Raw genomic sequence first — 26,598 nt, 5'->3', positions numbered from 1 at the left:
CTTCTTCGGGTTTATTGTAAACCCCGCCTCTCTTAGAGCGTCAAACACTGCTTGGACCTTTTCCAGGTGAGTCTCCCAGTCCGGGGTAAAGATGACGATATCATCCATGTATGCGGCAGCGTATAGCTTATGAGGTGCAAGGATTCTATCCATCGCCCTCTGGAAGGTTGCTGGAGCTCCCTGTAGGCCAAACGGCATCCGGACATACTGGAAGCACCCGTCTGGTGTGGAGAATGCCGTCTTCTCCTTGGCTTCCTGTGCCATGGGGATCTGCCAATATCCCTTGGTCAGATCCAAAGTGGTTATGTACCTGGCAGGTCCAAGTCTCTCGATGAGCTCATCAACGCGTGGCATGGGATAAGCGTCGAACTTGGAGACCTCATTCAGCTTCCGGTAATCGTTGCAGAACCTCCATTCACCATCAGGTTTTGGGACCAGGACAATCGGGCTCGACCAGCCGCTCTTGGATTCCTCAATGACCCCGAGCTTCAACATACGCTGCACCTCCTTGGAGATTACCTCTCGCCGGGCCTCAGGAATACGATATGGTTTCACGTTCACCCGCACATGTGGCTCGGTCAGAATTTCGTGCTCCACCACCTTCGTGCACCCCGGCAACAGGTCGCGGTTTTTCTGGAGTAACTCCCGGCACTGCTGCTTCTGGGCCTTCGATAGAGTCTCCGCTATGGTAACGGCTCCAACCTCCCCTTCTAGGTTGCCCAGCAAGCACGGAGTTACCGCTGGCTCTCTATCTTGCCACGGCTTGATAAGGTTAACATGGTAAACCTGGTATGGCTTCCGTCTTCCGGGTTGGTGGATCTTGTAGTTTACGTCTCCCAGTTTCTCCACCACCTCATATGGCCCTTGCCACTTGGCCAAGAACTTACTTTCCACCGTCGGGATTAGCACGAGAACTCGGTCTCCCGGATTGAACTGCCTCACTCTGGCTGACCGGTTGTAGACCCTGGCCTGAGCCTCTTGTGCCTGGCGGAGATGTTCTTTAACAATGGGCATCACCTTCGCAACCCTCTGCTGCATCAGTGCCACATGCTCAATGACGCTTCTGTGGGGCGTGACTTCGGCTTCCCAGGTTTCCTTGGCTATATCTAGGAGACCTCGCGGATGCCGGCCGTACAGAAGCTCGAAGGGGGAGAACCCCGTGGAGGCCTGGGGAACTTCACGGATAGAAAACAGTAAATACGGTAAGAGACAATCCCAGTCTCTACCATCTTCCTCTATGACTTTTCTCAGCATGCTCTTCAGGGTCTTGTTAAACCTCTCAACAAGGCCATCTGACTGTGGATGGTACACTGAAGTCCTCAGCTGGGAAATTTGCAAGACCCTGCACAATTCTCTCATCACCTTGCTCATAAAAGGTGTCCCCTGGTCGGTCAGGATCTCCTTCGGCAAACCCGTCCGGGAAAACACATGGACCAGCTCACGGGCTATACTCTTCGCAGAGGAGTTTCTCAGGGGAATGGCCTCAGGATAGCGTGTGGCATAGTCCAGGATGACTAATATATACTGATGGCCCCGAGCTGATTTAACTAAGGGACCGACCAAGTCCATGGCAATTCTCTCAAATGGCACCTCAATAATGGGCAGTGGCACAAGAGGGTTCCGAAAATGAGATGTGGGGGCAGTTAACTGACATGTTGGGCAGGACCTGCAATAGTTTACTATTTCCCGGTGACACCCAGGCCAATAGAACCTCTGTACAATCCGTTCCTGGGTTTTTTCCACCCCCAGGTGTCCCCCCAAGATGTGTGAATGGGCCATGTCCAACACTTTTCGTCTATAGAGGCCTGGTACTATTAACTGCTCTGCCACCTCCTCCCTTATTTTCGTGACCCGGTACAACAATTCCCCACTCAACATAAAATGGGGAAACCTTGTGTCTGCTCCCGGCTCTTGTGCAACCCCATTAATGACGGTGACATTGTTAAAGGCTTCCCTTAGTGTGGGGTCCCTATGTTGGGCAGTCCCAAAATTCTCCCCGGCCACCCCTAACTCCGGGATGTCAGGTACAGGGGACCCTTCCTCTTCATCCCCAACAAGGACACATAAAGGGAACTCGTCTGCCTCTGGTGGTGGCGATACCTCAGTGGGGTGGATTGGTTCCCTGCTCTTGCTAGCACACTCAGAACCCATCCCCCACAGATCCCAAAACAGACAGAAATCCCGGCCAATAATTATGGGATGCAACAAGTCTCGAACAACGCCAACTTCATGCGACTCGGTGCCATGCGCCGTTTCAATCTTCACCCTAGCCATAGGGTAGTCCTTTGCATCGCCATGTATGCACCGAACACCAATCTTTTTACCCGGGAGTATGTTTAGAGGAAAACTGGCCCTCACAAGGGTCACCAAGCTCCCGGAGTCCAGAAGCGCCATTACTGCTCGACCGTTCACCTTCACGGGACACGCTTGTGGCCCCTTGTTAGGTAGCGAGTTCACACTGCAAGCTGGATATGCGTAGTATGAACTACGGCGTCCCATGCTGCAGTCCATCTGCTCGGTGGTCTGGGGACAACGGGCCGCTATATGTCCTGGCCCATGACACTTCCAGCAAATAACACCCGAGGGGACCTTGGGCACCGCCTCCCCCGCCCCTTTTGACCTTGGACGCACCACCCCTTTTTGTGACTCCACCCCCTGCTGGGACCCCCAATATGGAATGGGCTGCTTCCCCAAGGAACCTTCCATCCCCTGGTATCTCTCGACCAGCCCAACCAGTTCATCAGCATTTTGGGGATCACCCTGGGCAACCCAAGTCTGTAGAGGTCTCGGCAGAGAATGCACAAACCGATCCATCACAACTCGCTCTACCATCTGTGCAGGGGAAGCCGACTCTGGCTGCAGCCATTTCTGGACCAGGTGCAACAGGTCAAACATTTGGGAGCGCGGGGGTTTGTCCCGGTGATAGGCCCAGCGATGAACTCGCTGTGCCCTGGTAGTCATTGTTACCCCCAAGCGTGCGAGAATTTCCGCTTTTAATTTGGGATACTCTCTGGCATCTTGTACCGTCAGGTCAAAGTACGCCTTCTGGGGCTCCCCCGTTAGGTAAGGGGCCAGTACCTCCGCCCACCGCTCTGGCTGAAGTTTTTCCCTCTCAGCCACCCTCTCAAACACCGTCAGGAAGGCCTCCACATCATCCTCAGTGGTCATTTTTTGTAATGCGCGTCTTACCGCCTTCTCGACGTCGGTGGCATCAGCCCGACCTGGGGTTGGGGCGCTCGTCCTGCCCTCCTGGATGGCGGTTGCCAGAAGCTGCATCTGCTGCCGTTGTTCCTGCTGGCTCTGCTGGAACTGCTGCCGCTGCTCCTGCTGGCTTTGCTGGATCTGCTGTGACAACAGCTTGTTGGTTTCCTGCTGCAGTGCCTGGGACTGGACCAGGTGTTTCATGAGGTCCTCCATGATTCCAGGCAATGCTTGTTGACCCGCTGCAAACTTCACCCAGGACATGCAGCAACTGTCTCAAGTCTCTGCTGGGACCGCTGCCCGCACGTGTACCACCAATTGTGGGGATGTGACTCACTCAGGTGCAGCGGGAGACAATCAGGAGACCGGTTCTTCCAAAGTTCATGAGGTTTATTTCTGTCATAAACCATAAAACAGCGTATCACCAAAAATAGCCTCTAGCTTAGGCAAACAAAACATAAACCTTCGTGGTTGCAGACTCAGACCGCGAGTCTCAGCACATGATGGGAGGTGTAGTCCTCCCCACATACAGCTCCCTGGTTCAGGAGCAGGTCACATTATAAGGCTGTAGCCACACCCACGTTCCCAGCAGCTGACTGGTCACAAGACTGTGACCTCACCACAGGTCCTTCAAACAAAAACAATAAAAATATCTGGTATGCTTTACTTCTGCCTTACATTATGGAGATAAGCCATTTATGAGACACATATCTCCCATCAATTACACGACCCTTAGCCCTGCCACAATATATATATATATATATATATATATATATATATATATATATATATATATATATATATACACACACACACACACACATATACACACACACACGTCATTGAGACACACACACATATATATATTTCATCCATTTCTACACAGTAGGATAGCCGCAAAATCAATTGCCGGCTTCGTTAAAATCATTCCAAAACCCGACATGAAATGGCACATGGCTTACATACAGTAAACCATTTCATTTCATGTATTTTTTATATGTCCCTTACTAATAAATAGATTAAGGTTTATGTGTAAAATTTGGGACGTCTAGGTGTTAAATTAAGGGGTTGATTCGCAACCAGAGAGATAAAGCAGGTGAGTGAGGGTAGATTTTAATAGCCTTGAGAGGGACCCTGGCTACAAAAATCTGCCCCCAGACACCCCAGAAAAGGCGCATCTATAAGATGGCACTTCTGGCACTTCTCCTCACTATTCCCATTGCCCTGTACCGGTGGCTAATGGGTTAATATTAATGGATTAATGCCACCTTTCAATTGGAAGGTGACATTAAGCCGATTAATAATTGAGGTGTCAATTAAACACATATCCATTATTAACCCTAGACTATTAAATGGTTAAAAAACACACACCGACATTAATTAAAAAGTATTTTAATGAAATAAAGACACTTAGTTTTTGACAAGATTTATTGCTCTGGTAATCCAAAAATAAACCAGAGACCTGTAACAAAAATAAAACAAAAAAGCAACACTATCCTTACCTCTCCGTTGCTCAGTCACGTCCCCCGCTGCAATTCATCAGAAGGGGTTAAATGGTTTACACAAGGACCGTTGCTAATGAGATCAGCCCCATGTAAACCACTGCCAGAATGAATTATTTCACCTCTGCTCAGCCTCCCTGGCTGCCCGGAGATGAACTAATGAGCGTGGGAAAGTTTCTGAATTTTTTCCCATGCTCATTAGTTCACCTCAGGTCAGCCAGGGACTCCGCGCAGCCTCACTGACTTCACTGGCTGACCTGAGGTGAACTAATGAGCGGTGACAGATACCTGCCATCCAGTATTTTACCTCCTGCTTTCTTACAATTTTTAAACAATTAGTATTGTTTGTTTTAGGCTAGGTTCACATTGCGTTAGGGGCATCCGTTTAACGGATCCGTTAAACAGATGCACTAACGCTAATGTCATTTTTGACATCATTTGTGCCCTAGCGCTAACGGTATGCGCTAACGCATGGTAGCATTTCGCTACCATGCGTTAGCCATACAGCTCTATGCACAGCGACCCCCCAACAAACTTCTCTAGATGTGTGGTGAGCACTCTGAACTCCCAAGTGCTTCACAGAAGTTTATAACGCCCGGGCGTGAAAATAAAAAGTTGTTGTCCAATTTGTCCTGAGTACGCGGATACCCCATATGTGGGAGAAAACTACTGTATGGGCACACATTGGGGCTCGGAAGTGAAGTAGTGACATTTTGGAATGCAGACTTTTGATGGAATGGTCTGCGGGTGTCATGTTGCCTCTGGAGAGCCCCTGATGTGCCTAAACTGTGGAAACCCCCCACATGTGACCCCATTTTGGAAACTAGACCCCCCAAGAAACTTTGAACCCCCAAGTGCTTCACAGAAGTTTATAACGTAGAGTCATAAAAATAAAAAATCATTTTTATCCACAAAAATGATATTTTTGCCCCCAATTTTTTATTTTCCCAAGGGTAACTGGAGAAATTGGACCCCAAAATTTATTGTGCAATTTGTCCTGAATAGGCTGATACCCCATATGGGGGGGGTAAACCACTGTTTGGGTGCATGGCAGAGCTTGGAAAGGAAGGAGCACCGTTTGACTTTTTGAACGCAGAATTGGCTGGAATTGAGATCAGATGCCATGTTGCATTTGGAGAGCCCAAGTGGAAACCCCCCAATTCTAACTTCAACCCTAACCCTAACACACCCCTAACCCTAGCCTTAACCCTAAGGATGTGTGCACACGTTGCGGATTCTGCTGCAGATCCGCAGAGGATTTGGCCCTGCGGATCCGCAGCAGTTTCTGCTGCGTTTTATAGTATTTTTATATTCAATGGCAAATGAAAAACGCAGTGCACATGCTGCGGATTTTTCCGCACGGATTTGCTGCGGTTTTAAATCCGAAACAAACATTTTCAGGCCAATGTACCATGACGGCACCAAAAATCATGAAGAGATCCAGTATGAGAATAAAATTTCAAATTTTATTGAAAAAACATTAAAAATATTATAACATTACAAAAATGCCCAGCAGGAGGCACTCAAAACATTTATGCCATTAGTTATTATAGTCACACAGACAAATGTGAATCCTTGCACATAAGTAATCATAAATAATTTCCAACAAGAGTATAATATCTCTATATATGTAGAGAATATTCACACCACAGAATTAAAAAATATACTGAATATATATCAGGCCCGATATATGTAACTTAATTAAATAACCTCAGTGTCAAAATAACTGAATATATCGTGACTGAAAAAAAAATACTGTGTGGAAATAATCTGTGACAACACTACAGGCAACTCACTCTGAATGTAATAGAGACCCACATTAAATTGCACCTGAATGAAGGTAACCCAGTCTGATATATGCTGCAGGTAAAAGTAAATTACCTCAATGTCAGCACAATTAAATAATATCACAGCTGAGAACGTACTAGAGGATTGCTGCATAAATCCACAAAGGTTCAAAATAAAGGTAAAGAAGGGTAATACCTATGAAAACGCTGATGCCAGCCAGGTCTCTGGTGAATGTGAATGACGCGACCTCCTTCACCCCAACACGTGTTTCACACTAGCTTCTTCCGGGGGCGTGTCTATGTGGTGGGCCTTGTGTGTTTAAATATACCCAGGAACCAATCAGAGCGCATCATAAGGCGTGAACTGTGACACCACGAAACACCTCTTATGGTGCATGCCTAGATCTGCACTGATGTATGAAACACTTCCCAATGATGCGCTCCCTTAGACTCCAAGCTGACATGCAAGAGGTCTAAATATGGAGCATTCATGAAAGTGAACACCAATGCCTAAACTGTGCAGGCACACCTAGTGTTCGAGATACAGTAATCACAAAAAAAATTGTGTATAATAAAATTACTAAAAAGAGGGGTTTATAAATTTCATATATAATGATTTTATTAAAGGAATCATTATAATTATTAAAGTGCAAAATTGCCTATAGTGCAATTATAATAAAATTAACTAGAACCGCAGTATAATCGACTCAGAATTAATTTTTATTCCTTTACCATGTATGTGATAATTATATAATGTTATATATTCAATAGTGTTTATGGTGCAAAGATAGTCACAAGAAGGAGTGGAATAGTCACAAAAAAAAAAAAAAAAAACTAATACCCTATATCAATAATTAGAATAACCACAGGGAAATTCCAATACAAATATTCCACGTAGCAAAAAAAGAAAGGAAAAGAAAAAAATGAAGGAAAAAAATTGAAAAAATTGGGTAGACTGGAAAAACCTAGTAATAGAATTCACACTTATCTAAGCATGCTCTCACAGAATCTACCAAAACCCTGATGAAAGGATGTAAAAATTAGACTAATAATTCCCTATTCCCATCAAATGCAGAATAGGAGTAATAATACAAAACAGCTGGAATCCCTGAAAAACAGGCCAAAAGGATATCAAATATAGCCAAGATATCATCATGTACATTGGAATGACCATGCAAAATACACATAGTAATTATTAGTCCACATAGTATAATTATTCTTCTTCCCTCAAAGATTCTTCTTATAACAGGAAAGGTCTCCTCTAAAGTGTGGAATATCCAAATGGAAAAGATCATGTGGAAGAAAGGGAACAGATGCTCAATCTAGATAGGAACAAATACAGGCATAATTAAAACCAAATAAAATAAAAAGATGCCACAAACAATAGATCTCTACAAAAAAGAGGCAAAACCTAAATTTTCGTTAAGGCCCAACGGACTCATCATGCCCAGCCAATGTATCCATTGGCTTTCTTTTTGGGCAAGGATCTTAGATAGATCTCCCCCTCTGATATCCAAAACAACTTGATCTATTCCCTTAATCATCAAGCCACTTGCATTACATTGATGGTAACGTTTAAAATGCCTAGGCAAGGTTTTCAAAAGGGAATCGTCTGTAATGTTCTTGGCTTTTTCAATGTCCCTCACATGCTCACGGGTTCTGATCTTAAGTTCACGTGTGGTAAGACCCACATAGATCTTACCACACGGACACTGGGCATGATAAATAACACCCTGTGAGGAACAATTGATATGCCTTCTTATTTCAAAAGTTTTGGACCCATCCTGATTCTGAAAAGTGCTTGTTTTTACCAAATTAAGACATCCCTTGCAAATGCCACATGGGAAAAAAACAGGTTTACCTGTAATTTTTCTTTGCTCTTTTTTTTTTATTAGTTTCTGAAACGTAGTGGCTATGCACCAAGATGTCATTCAAATTTTTAGATCTTCTGGCCACAAAATTCGGGGTAGATGGAAGTACCGTATATACTAGAGTATAAGTCGACCCGAGTATAAGCCGACCCCCCTAATTTTGCCACAAAAAACTGGGAGAACTTATTGACTCGAGTATAAGCCTAGGGTGGGAAATGCTCCATAGATTATTCCCCCATATGGTGTCCCCAGAAGAAGCTCCATAGATTATTCCCCCATATGCTGCCCCCCATAAGAAGCTCCATAGATTGTTCCCCCATATGCTGCCCCCATAAGAAGCTCCATAGATTGTTCCCCCATATGCTGCCCCCATAAGATGCTCCATAGATTGTTCCCCCATATGCTGCCCCATAAGAAGCTCCATAGATTGTTCCCTCATATGCTGCCCCCATAAGAAGCTCCATAGATTGTTCCCCCATATGCTGACCCCAGAAGAAGCTCCATAGATTGTTCCCCCATATGCTGCCCCCATAAGAAGCTCCATAGATTGTTCCCCCATATGCTGACCCCAGAAGAAGCTCCATACATTGTTCTCCCATATGCTGCCCCCATGCTGCTGCTGCATGTAAAAATAAAAAAAATGACATACTCACCTCTCCATCGCTGGGTGTCAGGTACTCACCTGTCCTGCGTCCATGGCTGCTCACCGCTATCTGCCACGTCATCAGTCTGACGTCTAGACTGCAGGGGGCGCGGCGCGCACTAATCACGTCACCGCGCCCTCTGCTTTCTGAAGTCACTGACCGATGACAGACAGCAGCAAGCAGCCATGGACGCAGGACAGGTGAGTATCGCTATACTTACCCGTCCTGACGCTGTCTCTTGAGCCCCCAGCTTCTCCACGCTCTCTCTTCCTGCCTTCAGCGGTCATGTGGTACCGCTCATTAAAACTCATGAATATGCGCATATTCATGAGTTTTAATGAGCGGCACCACGTGACCGCTGAAGGCAGGAAGAGAGAGCACGGGGAGAAGCTGGGGGCTCAAGACACAGCGTCAGGACGGGTAAGTATGACCTGACACCTCCGCCCCCTCCGACCCCCTTTGTATATGACTCGAATATAAGACGAGAGGTGGACTTTCAGACCAATTTTTTGGGCTGAAAATCTCGACTTATATTCGAGTATATACGGTAATTGCTTCAGAATTGGATCTATTAGTAAAGTGTGCCAATGTTTATGGACTATCTCCGTGAGACCTTTCTATTGGCCATTAAAAGTAGAAATAAAACATACCGTATCCATATTTGATGATTCCTTCTTATTTTTGGATTGCCCATAGAGAAGTTGGTCCCTGTTAATTTTTGAAGCTCTCGAATATCCCCGCTTAATTGATCTCTTGCTGTAGCCTCTTTCTATAAATCTTCTGACAAGATCTTCAGACTGTTTTTCAAATGCTTGATCATCTAAGCAAATTCTTTTTGCCCGAAGGAATTGACCAATCGGTATTCCATTTATCATAGATCTTGGATGTGAAGATTGTGCCAGCAAAAAGGAATTAGTTGCTGTTTGCTTACGAAAAATATCGGTATTCAGATGACCGTCAGGAGAGGCAGAAATAAAAATATCTAGAAATTCCAGACTTCTTCCATATTTAAATGTAAGTTTCACATTGATCTCATTTTGATTGAGCCTGTCAATAAGAGCACATAATTCATCAGAGGAACCCTCCCAGATAAAGAGTATATCATCAATATACCTCATCCAGTTATGGACCTTGTACACACCCTGGATGAGGTCATCCTGGAAAATACTACGCTCCCATGCCCCTAGAAAAAGGTTGGTCACAATATATTCAGTTATTTTGACACTGAAGTTATTTAATTAAGTTACATATATCGGGCCTGATTTATATTCAATATATTTTTTAATACTGTAGTGTGAATATTCTCTACATTTATAGAGATATTATACTTTTGTTGGAAATTATTTATAATTACTTATGTGCAAGGATTCACATTTGTCTGTGTGACTATAATAACCAATGGCATGAATGTTTTGAGCGCCTCCTGCTGGGCATTTTTGTAATTTTATAATATTTTTAATGTTTTCTCAATAAAATGTGATATTTTATTCTCATACTGGATCTCTTCATGATTTTTGGTACCGTCATGGTACATTGGCCCGAAAATGTTTGTTTCTGATATTTTGAAGTGCCAGAATATATGTGGTATTTGGACTAATTTCAAGTATATTTGCGGTTTTAAATCCACAGCATGTCACTTCTTTGTGCAGAATCCGCAGCGGTTTGACACCTGCTCCATTACCAGGTGTCAAAACGCAGGGGAAAACCGTAGGCTAATCCGCACTAAATCCGAAGGAAAAACTGCGCATTTAGCCAAATCCGCAGCAGAATCCGCATCATGTGCATACAGCCTTACCCTAGCCCGAACCCCTAGCCCTAAGTCTAATGGGAAAATGGAAATACATTTTTTTTTATTTTATTATTTTTCCCTAACTAAGGGGGTGATAACAGGGGGTTTGATTTACTATTTATGGCGTATTTATATTTGGCAGCTGTCGCACGCTAAAAGACGCTTTTTATTGTAAAAAATAGTTTTTGCATCACCACATTTTGAGAGCTATAATTTTTCCATATTTTGACCCACTGAGTCATGTGAGGTCTTATTTTTTGCGGGACGAGTTTACGTTTTTATTGGTACCATTTTCAGGCACATGACAATTTTTGATCGCTTTATATTCTGATTTTTGGGACGCAGAATGAACAAAAACCAGCATTTCATGAATTTCTTTTGGGGGGTGCGTTTACACCGTTCCGCGAGTGGCAAAATTGATAAAGCGGTTTTATTCTTCGGGACAGTACGATTACAGTGATACCTCATTTATGTCATTTTTTTTGTGTTTTGGCGCTTTTATGCAATGAAAACAATTTTATATAAAAAATAATTATTTTTGCATTGCTTTATTCTGCGAGCTATAACTTTTCTACTTTTTAGTGATGACGCTAAATGGCGGCTCGTTTTTTATGGGACAAGATGACATTTTCAGTGGTACCATGGTTATTTATATTCGTCTTTTTGATCGCGCGGTATGATGATAAAGCATTGTTTTTTGCTTCGCTTTTTTTTTTTTTTTTGAAGGGGTTAACTAGTGTGACAGTTTTATAGGCCGGGTCGCTACGGTCGCGGCGATACTGAATATGTCCATTTTTATTGTTTTATTTACCAAAAAAAAGAATTTATTGGGGAATTTTTTTTTTTTATTTGGGGATTTTTTATAAATTATTTTTACAAGTGTTTTTTTTTTTTTTTACTTTATTACATTGTCCCGGGGGGACATCTCCATCTAGTGTCAGATCGATGATCTGACACTTCACACAGTGCTGTGTCAGATCAGCGATCTGACAGGCGCTTGCCAAGCTTCCTCCGTGCCTGCTCTCAGCAGGCACTGTGGAAGCCGCCTCTCTGCAGGCACCCGAAGGCCCCCGCAGCCATATTGGATCCGGGGGCCTGCAGGGAGGAGGACCCTCGGAGCGATGCAGCACATCACGCTGCTTCGGGGGTTGCAGGGAAGCACGGAGGGAGCCCCCTCCCTGCGCGCTTCTCTCCTATGCCCCCGGTACACTGCGATCATGTTTGATCGCAGTGTGCCAGGGGTTAATGTGCCGGGGGCGGTCTGTGACCGCCCCTGACACACAGTGCCGGGCGTCAGCTGTGATAATCAGCTGACACCCGGCCGCGATAAGCGGTGCTCCCCCAGAGAGCGCCGCTGACCGTGCTGGACGTACTATTCTGTCCTTGGGACTTAGGTCCAAGGTCACATGTATGGAATAGTACGTCCAATGTAGATAAGGGGTTAAAGTGCATTTAAAATCATACACGTTTCAATGGTCGTGCCGCTTTAATCATAGTTTGCAAAAGAGAAGACTGAGAGGAGACTTAATAGCTGTCTACAAATATCTAAAGGGCTGTCACATTGTAGAAGGATCAACTTTATTCTCATTTGCACAAGGAAAGACTAGAAGCAATGGGATGAAACTGAATGGGAGGAGACACAGATTAGATATTAGAAAAAACTTTTTGACAGTTAGAGTGATCAATGAGTGGAACAGGCTGCCACGAGAAGTTGTGAGTTCTCCTTCAATGGAAGTCTTCAAACAGAGGCTGGACAGACATCTGACTGGGATGATTTAGCGAATCCTGCTTTGAGCAGGGGGTTGGACCAGATGGCCCAGGAGGTCCCTTCCAACTCTACGATTCTATGATTCTATGATTCTATAGTGTAGTCCCACTAACAAATGTGAAATTCATTGTGCTTGATTGATCATAAAATACATTGCAGTAATTGGCTGCAATAACCTGACAGGCATTCTATAAGACAAAGCTTTAGGCAGAGCCAAATAGAAGTAGTAAAATAGGAGACATGGGTGCCATTGATAGACCCCGCCGCTACCACAGCAACCGGTGACTGCACTGCGGGTGGGGGAGTGGGGTGGAGAAGGATGATAGACGGAGATGCCTCCCTCTGTCTAGTCATCAAGATGTCAGGATCGCCACTAGTACAGAACCCAGTAGTTGAGGCAGGGACAGGGCTAAAGCTAATCATGCAGGTGCACTTACAGATCAGCCTAAGGCCGGAGTCACACTGGCGATTAAAACGGACGAATGCAATGCGATAAAAAAATCGCATTGCATTCGAACCCATGTTATTCTATGTTGCTGCTCCCATCATGCGTTTTTTTTATCACATCCGATCGTCGGACCGAGAATCGCAGCATGCTGCGATTGTCACCGATTTTCGGATCGGATTCGACAATGCAAGTCTATGGATGCGATAAAAAAACGCATGGAAAACGCACCACACGTGTGACTTGCGATTAAATCGCAAGACTTCTCCTGGTCAACAGGAAAGAGCATCAGGCATTGGCATTGGATGTCAATTTGATGCTTAGATGCGAATAAAATCGGTTCCTCGCCGGAAAATGGGATGACAGACGGATCCCTGGCCAAGAATTCTTTGTGCGATTTCGTACCGTTAAAATGGGACCGATTTTTTATTCGTTGTGTGTGACTCCAGCCTAAAGATAACATACAGTGTAAAACAGGAAATAGTATCCAGCTGATATGTATGGTACTTTTCCCCTACTGATCAGGATCTACAATAGTTAAGACTTATAATGATAGCCTATAAAGCACCAAGAAACATGATCACTTATGGGGAATTCCCAATCAGTATGTCTTTTTGTGTAGGAAGAAACAAGAGCACTCTGAGGACACCCAGACAAACACAGGAAGTAATATACTAAAGTCTTTTCAGATATTGTCAGTGGTGGCATTTGAACCCCAGATCTCAGCATTGCAAGGCACTGTGACACAAACATGGCCATACACATAAACTCACGAATAAACTCACGAATATGCGCATATTCATAAGTTTAATGAGCGGTACCACGTGACCGCTGAACGCAGGAAGAAGATGACCGAGGGAGAAGCAGGGGCTGCAGAGACGTGCCAGGAGGGGGTGAGTATGGTCTCTGACACCCTCGATCCCCCTCCCCTGCCCACCCCCGGTATATGACTCGCGTATAAGCCGAGAGGGGGACTTTCAGCCCAAAAAAATGGGCTAAAAATATCAGATTATACGCGAGTATATACGGTACCTCCAATTTAAACGAGATGTGAACAATTACAAACATGTATGAAGGTGTGGCAGGTGCCCAATCATTTTGTTCACAAGAAATGATCTATTAGAGGTGTCTGGCAGCTGCTTACTACCCCTCTCTCATTGTTTATTAGGTCGTTGGAGTAGGGACCTGCTATGCACCACAGAGCACTCAGCTGACAGCTAGCTAGAAACTAAGACTGGAGTCATACTACCGTAGAATACGGGTGAGTGCTATGGGAGAAAACATTACATAGCACTCAGCCCAGTGTTATTCTATGGGACAGATCACATCAGCATTTGTTTTCTCAGCCGTATTCGGCATGCGTGTAAAACCACAGAATGTTGCGATTGTCACCGAGACTCGCCAATGCAAGCCTATGGGTGCGAAAAAAAATTGCACAGCACTTGGGAGCATGCAAGTGCTGTCCGATTTTTACGCACTGGTGTCCTTTGAAAAGCCGGTAATTCATATCTGACAGTTTAGATATATCACACTGACAGTTTAGAATAGCACAGATATATACACATAGAATAGATAGATGTATAGATGTCAGTGACACACACAAACACAGCAGGAGCCGACAGGATAGAATAGATGGATTACATACAGTAAATACACAAGGAATAGGTAGATATACAGATGTCAGTGACAAACACAATTAGAACAGTGTATGTGCAGCTTATTGTACATGTACCGTATATACTCGTGTATAAGCCGAGATTTTCAGCCCATTTTTTTAGGCTGAAAGTCCCCCCCACCCTCGGCTTATACACGGGTCATATACCTGGGGGTCGGCGGGTGAGGGGGAGCGGGGGTGTCAGAGATCATACTTACCTGTCCTGCCGCCTCGCTTCTCCACTGTCTCCCTTCCTGTCTTCAGCGGTCACGTGATACCGCTAATTACACACATGAATATGCGCATATTCATGAGTGTAATGAGCGGTACCACGTGACCGCTGAAGACAGGAAGGGAGACAGTGGAGAAGCGAGGCTGCAGAGACCGCGGCAGGATGGGTGAGTACAGCGATATTCACCTGTCCCCCGGTCCGTCGTTGTTCACCGCTGTCTCTGCTGCATCCTGTTTCAGTGACGTTTAGGCAGCAGGGGGCGTGGTGACGTGGTTAGTGCGCGCCACCCCTCTGCTGGCTGAACAGTCACTGACACAAGAAGCGGCAGACAGCGGCGATGGACCCAGGAGAGGTGAGTATGGCTTTTTTGGGGGGGCATATTCTATGGAGCAGCATATGGGGGCATAGTCTATGGAGCAGCATATGGGGCATATTCTATGGGGCAGCATATGGGGGCATATTCTATGGGGCCATATTCTATGGGGCAGCATATGGGGGCATAATCTATGGAGCAGCATATGGGGGCATATTCTATGGGGCAGCATATGGGGGGCATAAACTATGGAGCAGCATATGAGGGGCATAAACTATGGAGCAGCATATGGGGGCATAGTCTATGGAGCAGCATATGGGGGCATAGTCTATGGAGCAGCATATGGGGGCATATTCTATGGAGCAGCATATGGGGGCATAGTCTATGGAGCAGCATATGGGGGCATAGTCTATGGAGCAGCATATGGGGGCATAGTCTATGGAGCAGCATATGGGAGCATAGTCTATGGAGCAGCATATGGGGGCATAGTCTATGGAGCAGCATATGGTGGGCATAAACTATGGAAAAGCATATGGGGGCATAATCTATGGAGCAGCATATGGGGGCATAGTCTATGGAGAAGCATATGGGGCATATTCTATGGGACAGCATATGGGGGCATAGTCTATGGAGCAGCATATGGGGGCATAGTCTATGGGGCAGCATATGGGGGGCATAAACTATGGAGAAACATATGGGGGCATAAACTATGGAGAAGCATATGGGGGCATAATCTATGGAGCAGCATATGGGGGCATATTCTATGGGGCAGCATATGGGGGCATAGTCTATGGGGCAACATATGGGGGCATAGTCTATGGAGCAGCATATGGTGGGCATAAACTATGGAGCAGCATATGGGGGCATAGTCTATGGAGCAGCATATGGGGGCATATTCTATGGAGCAGCATATGGGGGCATAGTCTATGGAGCAGCATATGGGGGCATAGTCTATGGAGCAGCATATGGGGGCATAGTCTATGGAGCAGCATATGGGAGCATAGTCTATGGAGCAGCATATGGGGGCATAGTCTATGGAGCAGCATATGGTGGGCATAAACTATGGAAAAGCATATGGGGGCATAATCTATGGAGCAGCATATGGGGGCATAGTCTATGGAGAAGCATATGGGGCATATTCTATGGGACAGCATATGGGGGCATAGTCTATGGAGCAGCATATGGGGGCATAGTCTATGGAGCAGCATATGGGGGCATAGTCTATGGAGCAGCATATGGGAGCATAGTCTATGGAGCAGCATATGGGGGCATAGTCTATGGAGCAGCATATGGTGGGCATAAACTATGGAAAAGCATATGGGGGCATAATCTATGGAGCAGCATATGGGGGCATAGTCTATGGAGAAGCATATGGGGCATATTCTATGGGACAGCATATGGGGGCATAGTCTATGGAGCAGCATATGGGGGCATAGTCTATGGGGCAGCATATGGGGGGCATAAACTATGGAGAAACATATGGGGGCATAAACTATGGAGAAGCATATGGGGGCATAATCTATGGAGCAGCATATGGGGGCATAAACTATGGCAAAGCATATGGGGCATAATCTATGGAGCAGCATATGGGGGCATATTCTTTGGAGCAGCATATGGAGGCATAATCTATGGAGCAGCATATGGGGGCATAATCTATGGAGCAGCATATGGGGGCATAAACTATGGCAAAGCATATGGGGGCATAATCTATGGAGCAGCATATGGGGGCATATTCTTTGGAGCAGCATATGGAGGCATAAACTATGGAGCAGCATATGGGGGCATAGTCTATGGATTCTACCCTCGGCTTATACACAAGTCAATAAGTTTTCCCAGTTTTTTGTGGCAAAATTATGGGGGTCGGCTTATAATACACAGGTCGGCTTATACACGAGTATATACGGTATTTAATAAATGATAATTTCTGAAAAAAACTGGACTCGCACGTAATTTTTGTAACCAGCAGAGGGAAAGCTGAAGGCTGGGGGCCGATGTGTATAGTCCGGAAATGAGGGTAATACCCATGGAGTTTCCCAGGCTATTAATATCAGCCCACAATTGTATACTTAGCCTTTACTGGCTATTAAAATGGGGGACCCCTAAAAAAAAACAGTCATGGATACTGGCCCCCTCAGGCTAAAAACGTCAGCTTTCAGCCACCCCAGAAAAGGTGCATCTCTAAGATGTGCCAATTCTGGCACTTAGCCTCGCTCTTCCCACTTGCCCTGTAGCAAGTGGTGTGATGGTTGGGGGTTCACCTGACAACACAAAGGTGACATGAAGCCCCGAGGTTAGTAATGGAGTTTTCAAGCCTTCCAACCGTCCCGGATCCAGCGGGACAGTCCTGATTTTCACAGCCGGCCCCGCTGTCCCGACCGGGATTTTACTTTCCCGCACTGCACCGCCATGTCCCCCCATGAACCGACCCCATCCATTCCTCGCCCTCCCAGAGACCCACCGCAGCCCCTCACTGATAAATCCCAGGAATGTTGATGGGATGCTCTGTGCGCACAGGACTAGTGATGAGGTCACAGGAGGGGAGTCAGGGGTCACATGATCATGGGCCTCAGTGTATGCAAGACTCTGCTGTGCTGGTTGTCATGGTACTGGATGAGGGGAAGCTTATGTGTGGTGTCAGGATGGGTTTACAGGGTGGATGTAGCAGAGCTGTGTGTGAACTTGGTGTACGGAGCGGAGCAGTGTGTGTACAAGGTGTACGGAATGGAGCCCTGTGTGTACGAAGCGTATGGAGCTGAGCCGTGTGTGCACGAGGTGTGCGGAGCAGCGTGTGTATGGGGTGTGCGGAATGGAGACGTATGTGTACAAGATGTACGGAGAGGAGCCATGTGTGCACGAGGTGTAAGGAACGGAGCCCTGTGTGTATGAAGTGTACGGAGCTGTGTGTGTGTACGAGGTGTACGGAGCGTACCAAAGGAATCCCTGTGTGTACGAAGCGTACAGAGCCGAGCCTCTCTCTATTCTTTCTTTTTTTCTGTATTTTCTTTCCCCTATTTCTTTCTTTGCTCTTTTTTTCTGTCCCATCTTTCTTTCCCTCTCTATTCTTTCTTTCTCCTCTTTCTTTCTTTGTTCTTTTTTTCTTTCCCCTCTTTCTCTCTCTCTTTGTTCATTCTTTCTGTTTTTTCTTTCCCTTCTTTCTTTTTTTCTCTCTGTTCTTTCTTTGTTTCCCTTCTTTCTTTCTCTGTTATTTCTTTTTCTCTGTTATTTCTTTTGCTCTCTGTTCTTTCTCTCTCCCTGTTCTTTCTCCCCTTTCTTTTTCTGTTATTTCTTTTTTTGTTTTTTTCTTTTCTCTGTTCTCTTTCGCTCTCTGTTCTTTCTTTCCCCTCTTTCTTTCTCTCCGTTCTTCTTTTCTCTCCCTCTGTTCTTTCTCTGTTCGTTTTCTCTCTGTTCTTTGTTCTCTCTTTTCTTTCTTTTCCTCAGTACCAGTCAGAGTGCCCACAGTAAAATCCACTGTGCCCATAATGCCAGCTACTGTGCCCTCAGTACCAGTCAGTGTGATCAGCAGTGCTGAATGGGTGCGGTTGGGCTGTGGACATGGGTGTGACTAGTTGTAAAAAGGATGTGGTCTGGGGCATGGCCTAAAATTTAAAATTTGCCACGGCGCACCACAGCTTTTGTCCCTCTTTCCCTTCTTCAAAAGTTGGGAGATATGGAGTAATCAATAAGTCTCCTCCATTAGTTATTCCATAGTCATATTGTATAAAAACACACAAACACTGAAAAAAGTCTTTAATTGAAAGAATGAAGCAGACTCCTTAATTAAATCTTCATTAAACCATACTTATGACCTCATCAATTCTACCAACGACATTGTTGTCTGCAAAAGAGTTAAAAAATCAAAACAAAATATTCCTCACCTTTCCGCAGAGATTATGATAATCCATTTGTTCCACGATGGGTCTAGCTCTACTACATCTACAGTAGGGAAAAAAGTTTTTAGTCATCCACCAGTTGTGCAAGTTCTCCCACTTAAAAAGATTAGAGAGGCCTGTAATTGATATCATAGGTAGACCACAACTATGAGAGTCAAAATGAGAAAACAAATCCAGAAAATCACCTTGTCTGATTTGGCAATATTTATTTTGCAAACTATAGTGTAAAATAAGTATTTGGTCATTAACAAACGTACATCTCAATATTTTGTTATATATCCTTTGTTAGCAATGACAGACGTCAAACGTGTTCTGTAAGTCTTCACAAGGTTTGCACACACTGTTGGTGGTATGTTGACCATTCCTCCATGCAGATCTCCTCTAGAGCAGTGATGTTTTGAGCCTGTCGCTGGGCAACACGGACTTTCAAATCCCTCCAAAGGTTTTCTATGTGGTTGAGATCTGGAGACTGGCTAGGTCACTCCAGAACCTTCATATGCTTCTTATGAAGCCACTCCTTCATTGCCCTGACGGTGTGCTTGGGATTAGTATCATGCTGAAAAAGTCATGCACATTTCATCTTCAATGCCCTTGCTAATTGAAGGAGGTCTGCACTCAATCTCACGACACATGGCCCCATTCATTCTTTCATGTACATGGATCAGTCATCCTTGTCCCTTTGCAGAGAAATAGCCCCAAAGCATGATGTTACCACCCCCATGCTTCATAGTAGGTATGATGTTCTTTGGATGCAACTCAGAATTCTGTCCTCTAAATATGACGAGTTTTGTTTCTACCAAACAGCTCTACTTTGGTTTCATCAGACCATATGACATTCTCCCAATACTCTTCTGGATAATCGAAATGCTCTCTAGCAAACTTCTGACGGGCCCGGACATGTACTGGCTTGAGCAGGGGGACATGTCTGGCACTGCAGGATCCGAGTCGCTGGCAGCGTAGTTTGTTACTGATGGTAGCCTTTGTTACAGTGGTCCCAGCTCTATGCAGGTCATTCACTAGGTCCCACCGTTCTTGTGGTCATTTGACCCCCACGGGGTAAGATCTTGCGTGGAGCACCAGATTGAGGGAGATTATCAGTGGTCTTGTATGTGTTCTATTTTCTTATTACAGCTCCCACAGTTGATTTTGTCACACCAAGCTGCTTGCCTATTGCAGATTCAATCTTCCCACCCTGTTGCAGGTCTACAATTTTGTTTCTGATGTCCTTCGACAGCTTGTTGGTCTTCACCATAGTGGAGTTTGGAGTGTGACTGTTTGAGGTTGTGGACAGATGTCCTTTATACTAACAAGTTTATACAGGTGCCTGTTATGATTAGGTAACCGAGGAGGATAGCAGGGGAATAGAATAGGCAACCAGATAACCAGAGAGGTTGGTAACTTAGCGGATTGCAGACCCCTAAACTGACAACGCAACTAGAATTAGCCGTGGGACATACCTACGTTGCCTTAGATGCCTCGGCACAGCCAAAGCATTAACTAAAGGGCCCGTTACACTAAGCGATATCGCTAGCAATATCGCTATAACGTCACTAGTTTTGTGACGCTGCAGCGATATTGCTAGCGATATCGCTATGTGTGATACTTACCTCCGACTGGCTCCCCCGCTGATTATCGCTGATCGCGCGAGAACGTCCTGGGCCATTTCTCGTCGGCCACTTCCTGCTGGGCTTCCTGTTGTGTCGACGAGCGACGCGTGGACGCGGGCGGGAGGACATCAGGATCGCCTCGTCTGACAGATAAGTAGCGACCCCTGACCGCTGCTATGTCGCTGGTGAGATCTGCCTGTTTGGCAGCTCACTAGCGACCACTTAGCGATGCACCAGCGATCCTGACCGGGTCATATCGTGGTCGGGATCGCTGGTGAAACGCTAAGTGTAACGGTACCCTAAGCCTAAAGAGAGAAAAGGGAAAGCTAAACTGCCCCGTAGTAGAACCCTAAAGGAATAAATAGCCCCCGAACATATATTACCGGTGAGACAAGATGAGGCACAAAACACAGGCAGAAAATAGAGTAATCAATTGATGGCACCTAAACTGTCTAGATAGAACAGGACAGGAAAAGATACTGTCTGCAATCATGCAAAAAACCCTAAGAAAAAATCCGACACATCTGATATGCAAAAATACTGAGGCCACACGACCTCTCCCCCACTAAATCAGAACTCTGGTGTGAACTGGACGCAAAACAAAAGATAATGATATAACAGTGGATTAGAAATACTGAAAAGACTGACATGAGCTGTGGCATATGGAACAGAATCCAGCACAGGTCCCAGCAGGGAACAAGGATGAACTCACACCAGCAAAGCAGAAATCAGAGGAAAGCAAAAAATGGATCAAATGCAAAAAGATTTAAGCAGACAAATGACTTATCTGAAAGATGCAGGACAAAGCAGGAGGCAAGCAGACTTCCAAAATGCTCAGGAAGAAAACCAAATCACCGGCAACCACTGAGGGAAGGTTACTCACTTAAATCTCTCCAGTCTGTAACACCTGACCTCCAATCATCCTCCTCAGGTGATTAACTTCTGTCAGCCAGACCAGCTCCATTACCAGCAGCAACCACCAGAGAGAGCCCAAACTCAGAAGCCAGGTCAAAAGTGTTCACAACAGGTGCCATTACTACAAGTAATGAGTGGAGGACAGAGGAGCCTCTTAAAGAAGTTACAGGTCTGTGAGAACCAGAAATCTTCCATGTTTTTAGGTGACCAAATACTTATTTTCCACCATAATCTGCAAAATAAATCTTGCCAAATCATAAAAGGTGACTTTCTGGATTTATTTTCACATTTTGACTCTCATAGTTGTGGTCTATGCTGTCAATTACAGGCCTCTCTAATCTTTTTAAGTGGGAGAACTTGCACAATTGATGGCTGACTAAATACTTTTTTCCACACTGTAAATGGTAGGCTGCATGATGTGACCATACAGCCTGCCATCCAGCAGAGACACTGAGCAGCGTGTTCTCAGTGTCTCCCTGTGAGCTCCTTCTCCCTGTCTGACAGCACTGCGAGCGTGAGAAAGTTCTCCTGTTCGTGGTGCCATCAGACAGATCCTGCAAGTTCATAGCCAATGAACTCACTGCACCTTTCTGACATCAGCAGGAGCGCCATTACATCTTTTAAAGGCTTGGTACATTTGAAAGCAAGTTGTCTCCTCATACAACTCAATAGAACCATTAGCATTTTTTCATCAAAAAAGCACTGTGATCATCATGCACTGGCTTTAACACTCTATTGTTTGCACATGTGCACACAACTGCGACGTACACCCGGAAGAAGAGCAATAAGTACCGTAAGTTTGTCGAGTCCAGGTGATTATTACTGCTCGATGGCACACGTGCAGTATAAGGCTATGTGCACACATATGCAGAAAATTTCTGCATGAAAACCTGACTCCTTCCCAGAAATCACGCATTTTTTTCTGCGCGTTTTCTGCAAGGTTTTTGCGCAAAAAACGTGTGTTTTGAATGCGTTTTTTTTCCGGAGCGGTCCCAGTCACATAGAAAATAAATAGAAATGCGGAATTTTCCGCGAAATTAATGAGCATGCTGAGTTATCGCGATGCGTTTTTTTGCGGAAAAAAAACGCATCAATATGCACAGAAAGTGCGGAATTCAGTAAAATGAATGGGAAGCTTCTTTTAAGCGTTTTTTAAGCGTTATATTTGGTAAAAACGCGAAAAAAACGCGACATGTGAACACAGCCTCATACTTAGAAGGGCCCCATGGTGCATAGAAGCAAGGAAATATGTGATCGACTCAAGGGTCATAAACACATTCAGCTAAGGATGACAATAACCTTTGGAGGCACTTTCTTTAAGAGCTCTTTGGATGACAAAGTACTTAATGCCTCAGTTAGGTTTTGTACAAATTGTGGATTTCTTTGGATTCAGATAACATATAGCAGTTATAAAAAAAAAGTACCAATGCATTTATCTTTCACAGATCTCATCCCTATATAAACTGCTGAAATGGTGAGGTGTGATCTTTTAAAAGAAACACTAAAAATAGCTTAAAAAGGGCTATTCCCATCTCCAAGATCTTATCCCAATATGTAATCGGTGTAGTAATAATAATAGCAAATGCCTGCAATTAGAAATGTAGTATAGTTTTTCTGATACGCTGTGTCTCTTTCCTCATGTACAGACATTGCAGGACCATAGGTATCACCATGGTTATGATCTCTAGCTACTAGCTGTCAGTGGTTGTAACCATCGATACCCTAAGGTACTGCTTGCACATGAGGAAAGAGAGACAGCAAATCATAAAAACTATACTACATTTCTAATTGGAGGTAATGATTAATATTATTATTACACCAAGAATCCTGTAGTGCATCTCCTGGAAGTTTAGGAAGTTCTAAATGGATCCCATAATTTGTCGCAAATTTCGGACACCACACGGAGTATTGCAGCATGCAGTAAAAATTGCATATTTGGACACATGGCAGAGCTCATAAGGGAAGGAGCTATATGACTTTAGGAGCATAGAATCTCCTGTAATACTTAGTTACACCCAGCTAGGAATTTATCTATGAATGTAGTGACTATTTTTACCCCACAAACATTTTCCAGAAATAAGCAGACCTGGACGTTACAGAGTGAAACTTGCAAATATGTAATTTCAGTGGCCAAAACTTTGTGTCCAGCTTGTGCTGCAGAACCTTATTTTACTCTTTCACCTAATCCAACTATGAGAACATAACATTTTGATTGATGGTCTAATGCATTGCAACATGTGAATATTGTTGTGTATTAGTCCTGGCAGTTTCACGACATACAACCCTTTTGATCCTGCTTATGGCAATGCACCATAGCGGACAGACCTGGAGGCCACTGCTTGGCCTTGGGGTACAGTAGCAGCCATCGGCACCCCTGCAATCATATTAAAGAGAGCCAATCGCACGATATAAAGCCCTGTCTCCCTCACAACCATCTACATACTAAAGTCGGAACTGAATGTGGCACAGAGAGTTGCAGAGTTTGCCTGTCAATAAAGCAGAGTTTGCGGCATTGAATGTGTGGACACTGCTCCTGGGCTCGCACGATCCAATGCCTGAATGCTCATGACGCAGATCTCATTAATGCTGTAAGTGTGAGCACATCATTACCGTGATTGCTGCTGCTTTTTTGGCATTGTTTATTTACAGTCACCATTTTGCGGCATAGTGCAGTCTGCTTCAAAGCAATTGCTGCGCTTTTCTAGTATAGAAGTTAGGAATAAATTTGCTCTGAAGAGGTGTTTGCTCCAGTATTTTTACACTGTTATACTGTTGACGTAAGTGGGATTTCTAACACCTCGCAATGCTAAGCATCATCTGCGTGCAGCCAGCCAACACCAAGAAACTTAGATATTCATCCATATATCCACAACCAAAGGCAAAATCATAGCTGCTGACCTACAACTGACATCTCCCATCTTACCATCATTAGTCTCAGACTCTCCCTTCCCTTACGGCAGCACGTAGCAGGTCATATTCTGCAGATAAGTCTATGCAATGCCCAGGATGTAAATAGGAAAAGCAGCTTTATGCCGGGAATCTAATACTAGCATGACGCATCCAGAAGAACCATGGAGTCTAGGATCTGCAGTACATTAGGTTACAGGTCGTGCACCCCTTCATATTTTACTTTCTTGGATCTCACTAGTTTTCACAGTAACCTATGCAGATTACACCCTAATCACTCACTGGTGTTCTTCTCAGTCTTTTTTGCTTACATCCTTCACCTCACAAGGAATCATATAATTATAAAAATATTTATCATTAACAATCACAAGATTTTTTTTTCCCCAAAGAGCGACAAGATTGTCCATTCCCGGTAACCAAGAAAATGACCCAGTGGCTACCGATGCACTTCCCAATCTTTGCCTTTTTTTACAAACATTATTATTATCCTCCACTTAAAGCTCAATCTTGTGTTATAGGAAGCAAGGTCTACTACATGAAAGCCAATGCGGCTTCAATGCTGAACCTGTGGCAGCAGATATGGTCTTTGCGTAGCGTCAACTCCAGGAAATACATAAGGAGCAACATAGCGACCTTTTCATAACCTTTGTCATCTTGATCAAGGCTTTCAACACAGTCAGAAGAGGCAGCCTGTGGAAAATCATGGCAAAGTCTGGCTGCCCGAGCAAGTTCATAATAATTGTCCGGCAACTCCATAATGGTGCGATAGTGAAGGTCGTGAATGATGGAGACGAATCATAGACCTTCCAAGCTATAAACAGAGTAAAACAAGGCTGTATACTTTCCCCAACCCTGTTCAGTATACTATTTTCTGCCATGCTGAGAGATGCCTTTAGTAACTGCAAAGACGTAATCCATGTCCGGTGCATAGGACTGCAAGCTATTCAACCCCAGACGCCTGAAGGCTGTTACAAAAGGTGCTTGAGGTTGTGATCCATGACTTGGCTGCTGATGACTGCACAATGCCAGCACAGAGCAGCAGATGCAGTGTTTAATGGACCATTTATGACAAGCCTGCAACAACTTCGGTCTCACTATCAATACCAAAAAGACCGAAGTTTTGTAACAACCTGGTCCAGGAAGACCATACCAGCAGCCATGCATTACAGTGAAAGTGAAAACAGCTGACAACTTCACCTACCTGAGAAGCACACTCTCCCACATAGTGACCATAGACACTTTTTTATAATCTTATTTCAAGAAACAGAATTTAAAGAGAATATGTGAGTTCTTACTTAAACAGTTCAGAGTTATGGAGAATTGATCTTATGTTTAACCTTTTGGAAGCTATATCTTATGCTGTGTAACTTAACTCTTTGATGATATTCCAATTTTGTGAGAAGCACCTGTATGTAGCCTTCATGCAATACCAACAGGGAGGCGTCTGAAGATGCCAAAATTAAAGCCAATGTCATTACCCCCTTAACCCCCGGAGCTTTTTTCGGTTTTGCGTTTTCGTTTTTTGCTCCCCTTCTTCTCAGAGCCATAACTTTTTTATTTTGCCATCAATATCGCCATGTGAAGGCTTATTTTTTGCGGGACGAGTTGTACTTTTGAACAACACCATTAGTTTTGCCATGTCGGGTACCCGAAAACAGGAACAAAATTCCAAGTGCGGTGAAATTGTTTGGCTTTTTTGCTAGGTTCACTAAATGCTAAAACTGACCCACCATTATGATTCTCCAGGTCATTATGAGTTTATAGACAAACATGTCTATTTTCTTTTTTATCTAAGTGGTGATAAAAAATTCCAAACTTTGGTTAAAAAAAAAAAAAAAGAAAAAAAAAAAAAAAATTTGGCGGAATTTTCGGATACCCGTAGCGTCTCCATTTTTTTTTAGATCTGTGGTTGGGTGAGGGCTTATTTTTTGCACGCCGAGCTGACGTTTTTAAGGATACCATTTATGTGCAGATACAATCTTTTAATCGCTCGTTATTGCATTTTAATGCAATGTCGCAGCGACCAAAAATAAAGTAATTCTGGCGTTTTGATTTTTTTTCCCTCTACGCCAT

General features: G+C 44.5%; 2 protein-coding genes across 6 annotated transcripts in view; both read right to left on the bottom strand.

Moving 5' to 3' along the window:
• The window catches only part of ATP2B4 (ATPase plasma membrane Ca2+ transporting 4), a 286,539-nt gene that overhangs the window by 138,780 nt on the left and 121,161 nt on the right, over positions 1-26,598 (bottom strand). The window lies entirely within an intron of this gene.
• On the bottom strand, positions 6,150-12,417 carry LOC141073513 (uncharacterized). Its single transcript, XM_073560765.1, has 2 exons — positions 9,656-12,417; positions 6,150-7,812 (listed from the first exon to the last, which is right to left on the bottom strand). The coding sequence occupies exons 1-2, from the start codon at positions 10,121-10,123 to the stop codon at positions 7,531-7,533; spliced, it is 750 nt and encodes a 249-aa protein (XP_073416866.1). The 5' UTR covers positions 10,124-12,417; the 3' UTR covers positions 6,150-7,530.

This window comes from Dendrobates tinctorius, unplaced genomic scaffold (assembly GCF_039654945.1).
Source record: "Dendrobates tinctorius isolate UK_male_01 unplaced genomic scaffold, ASM3965494v1 ptg000304l, whole genome shotgun sequence".
Taxonomy (NCBI): Eukaryota; Metazoa; Chordata; class Amphibia; order Anura; family Dendrobatidae; genus Dendrobates; species Dendrobates tinctorius.
The sequence above is the reverse complement of the archived record's forward strand: the minus strand, read 5'-3'. Positions and strand labels throughout refer to the sequence as shown.

Excerpts from the sequence above, each read along its gene's own strand:
- LOC141073513 (XM_073560765.1), bottom strand. The coding sequence starts at position 10,123 with ATGAGGTATATTGATGATATACTCTTTATCTGGGAGGGTTCCTCTGAT. Across the intron at positions 7,813-9,655 it reads AATCATCAAATATGGATACG|ATTGAGCATCTGTTCCCTTT; the intron begins GTATGTTTTATT and ends GTTCCTATCTAG.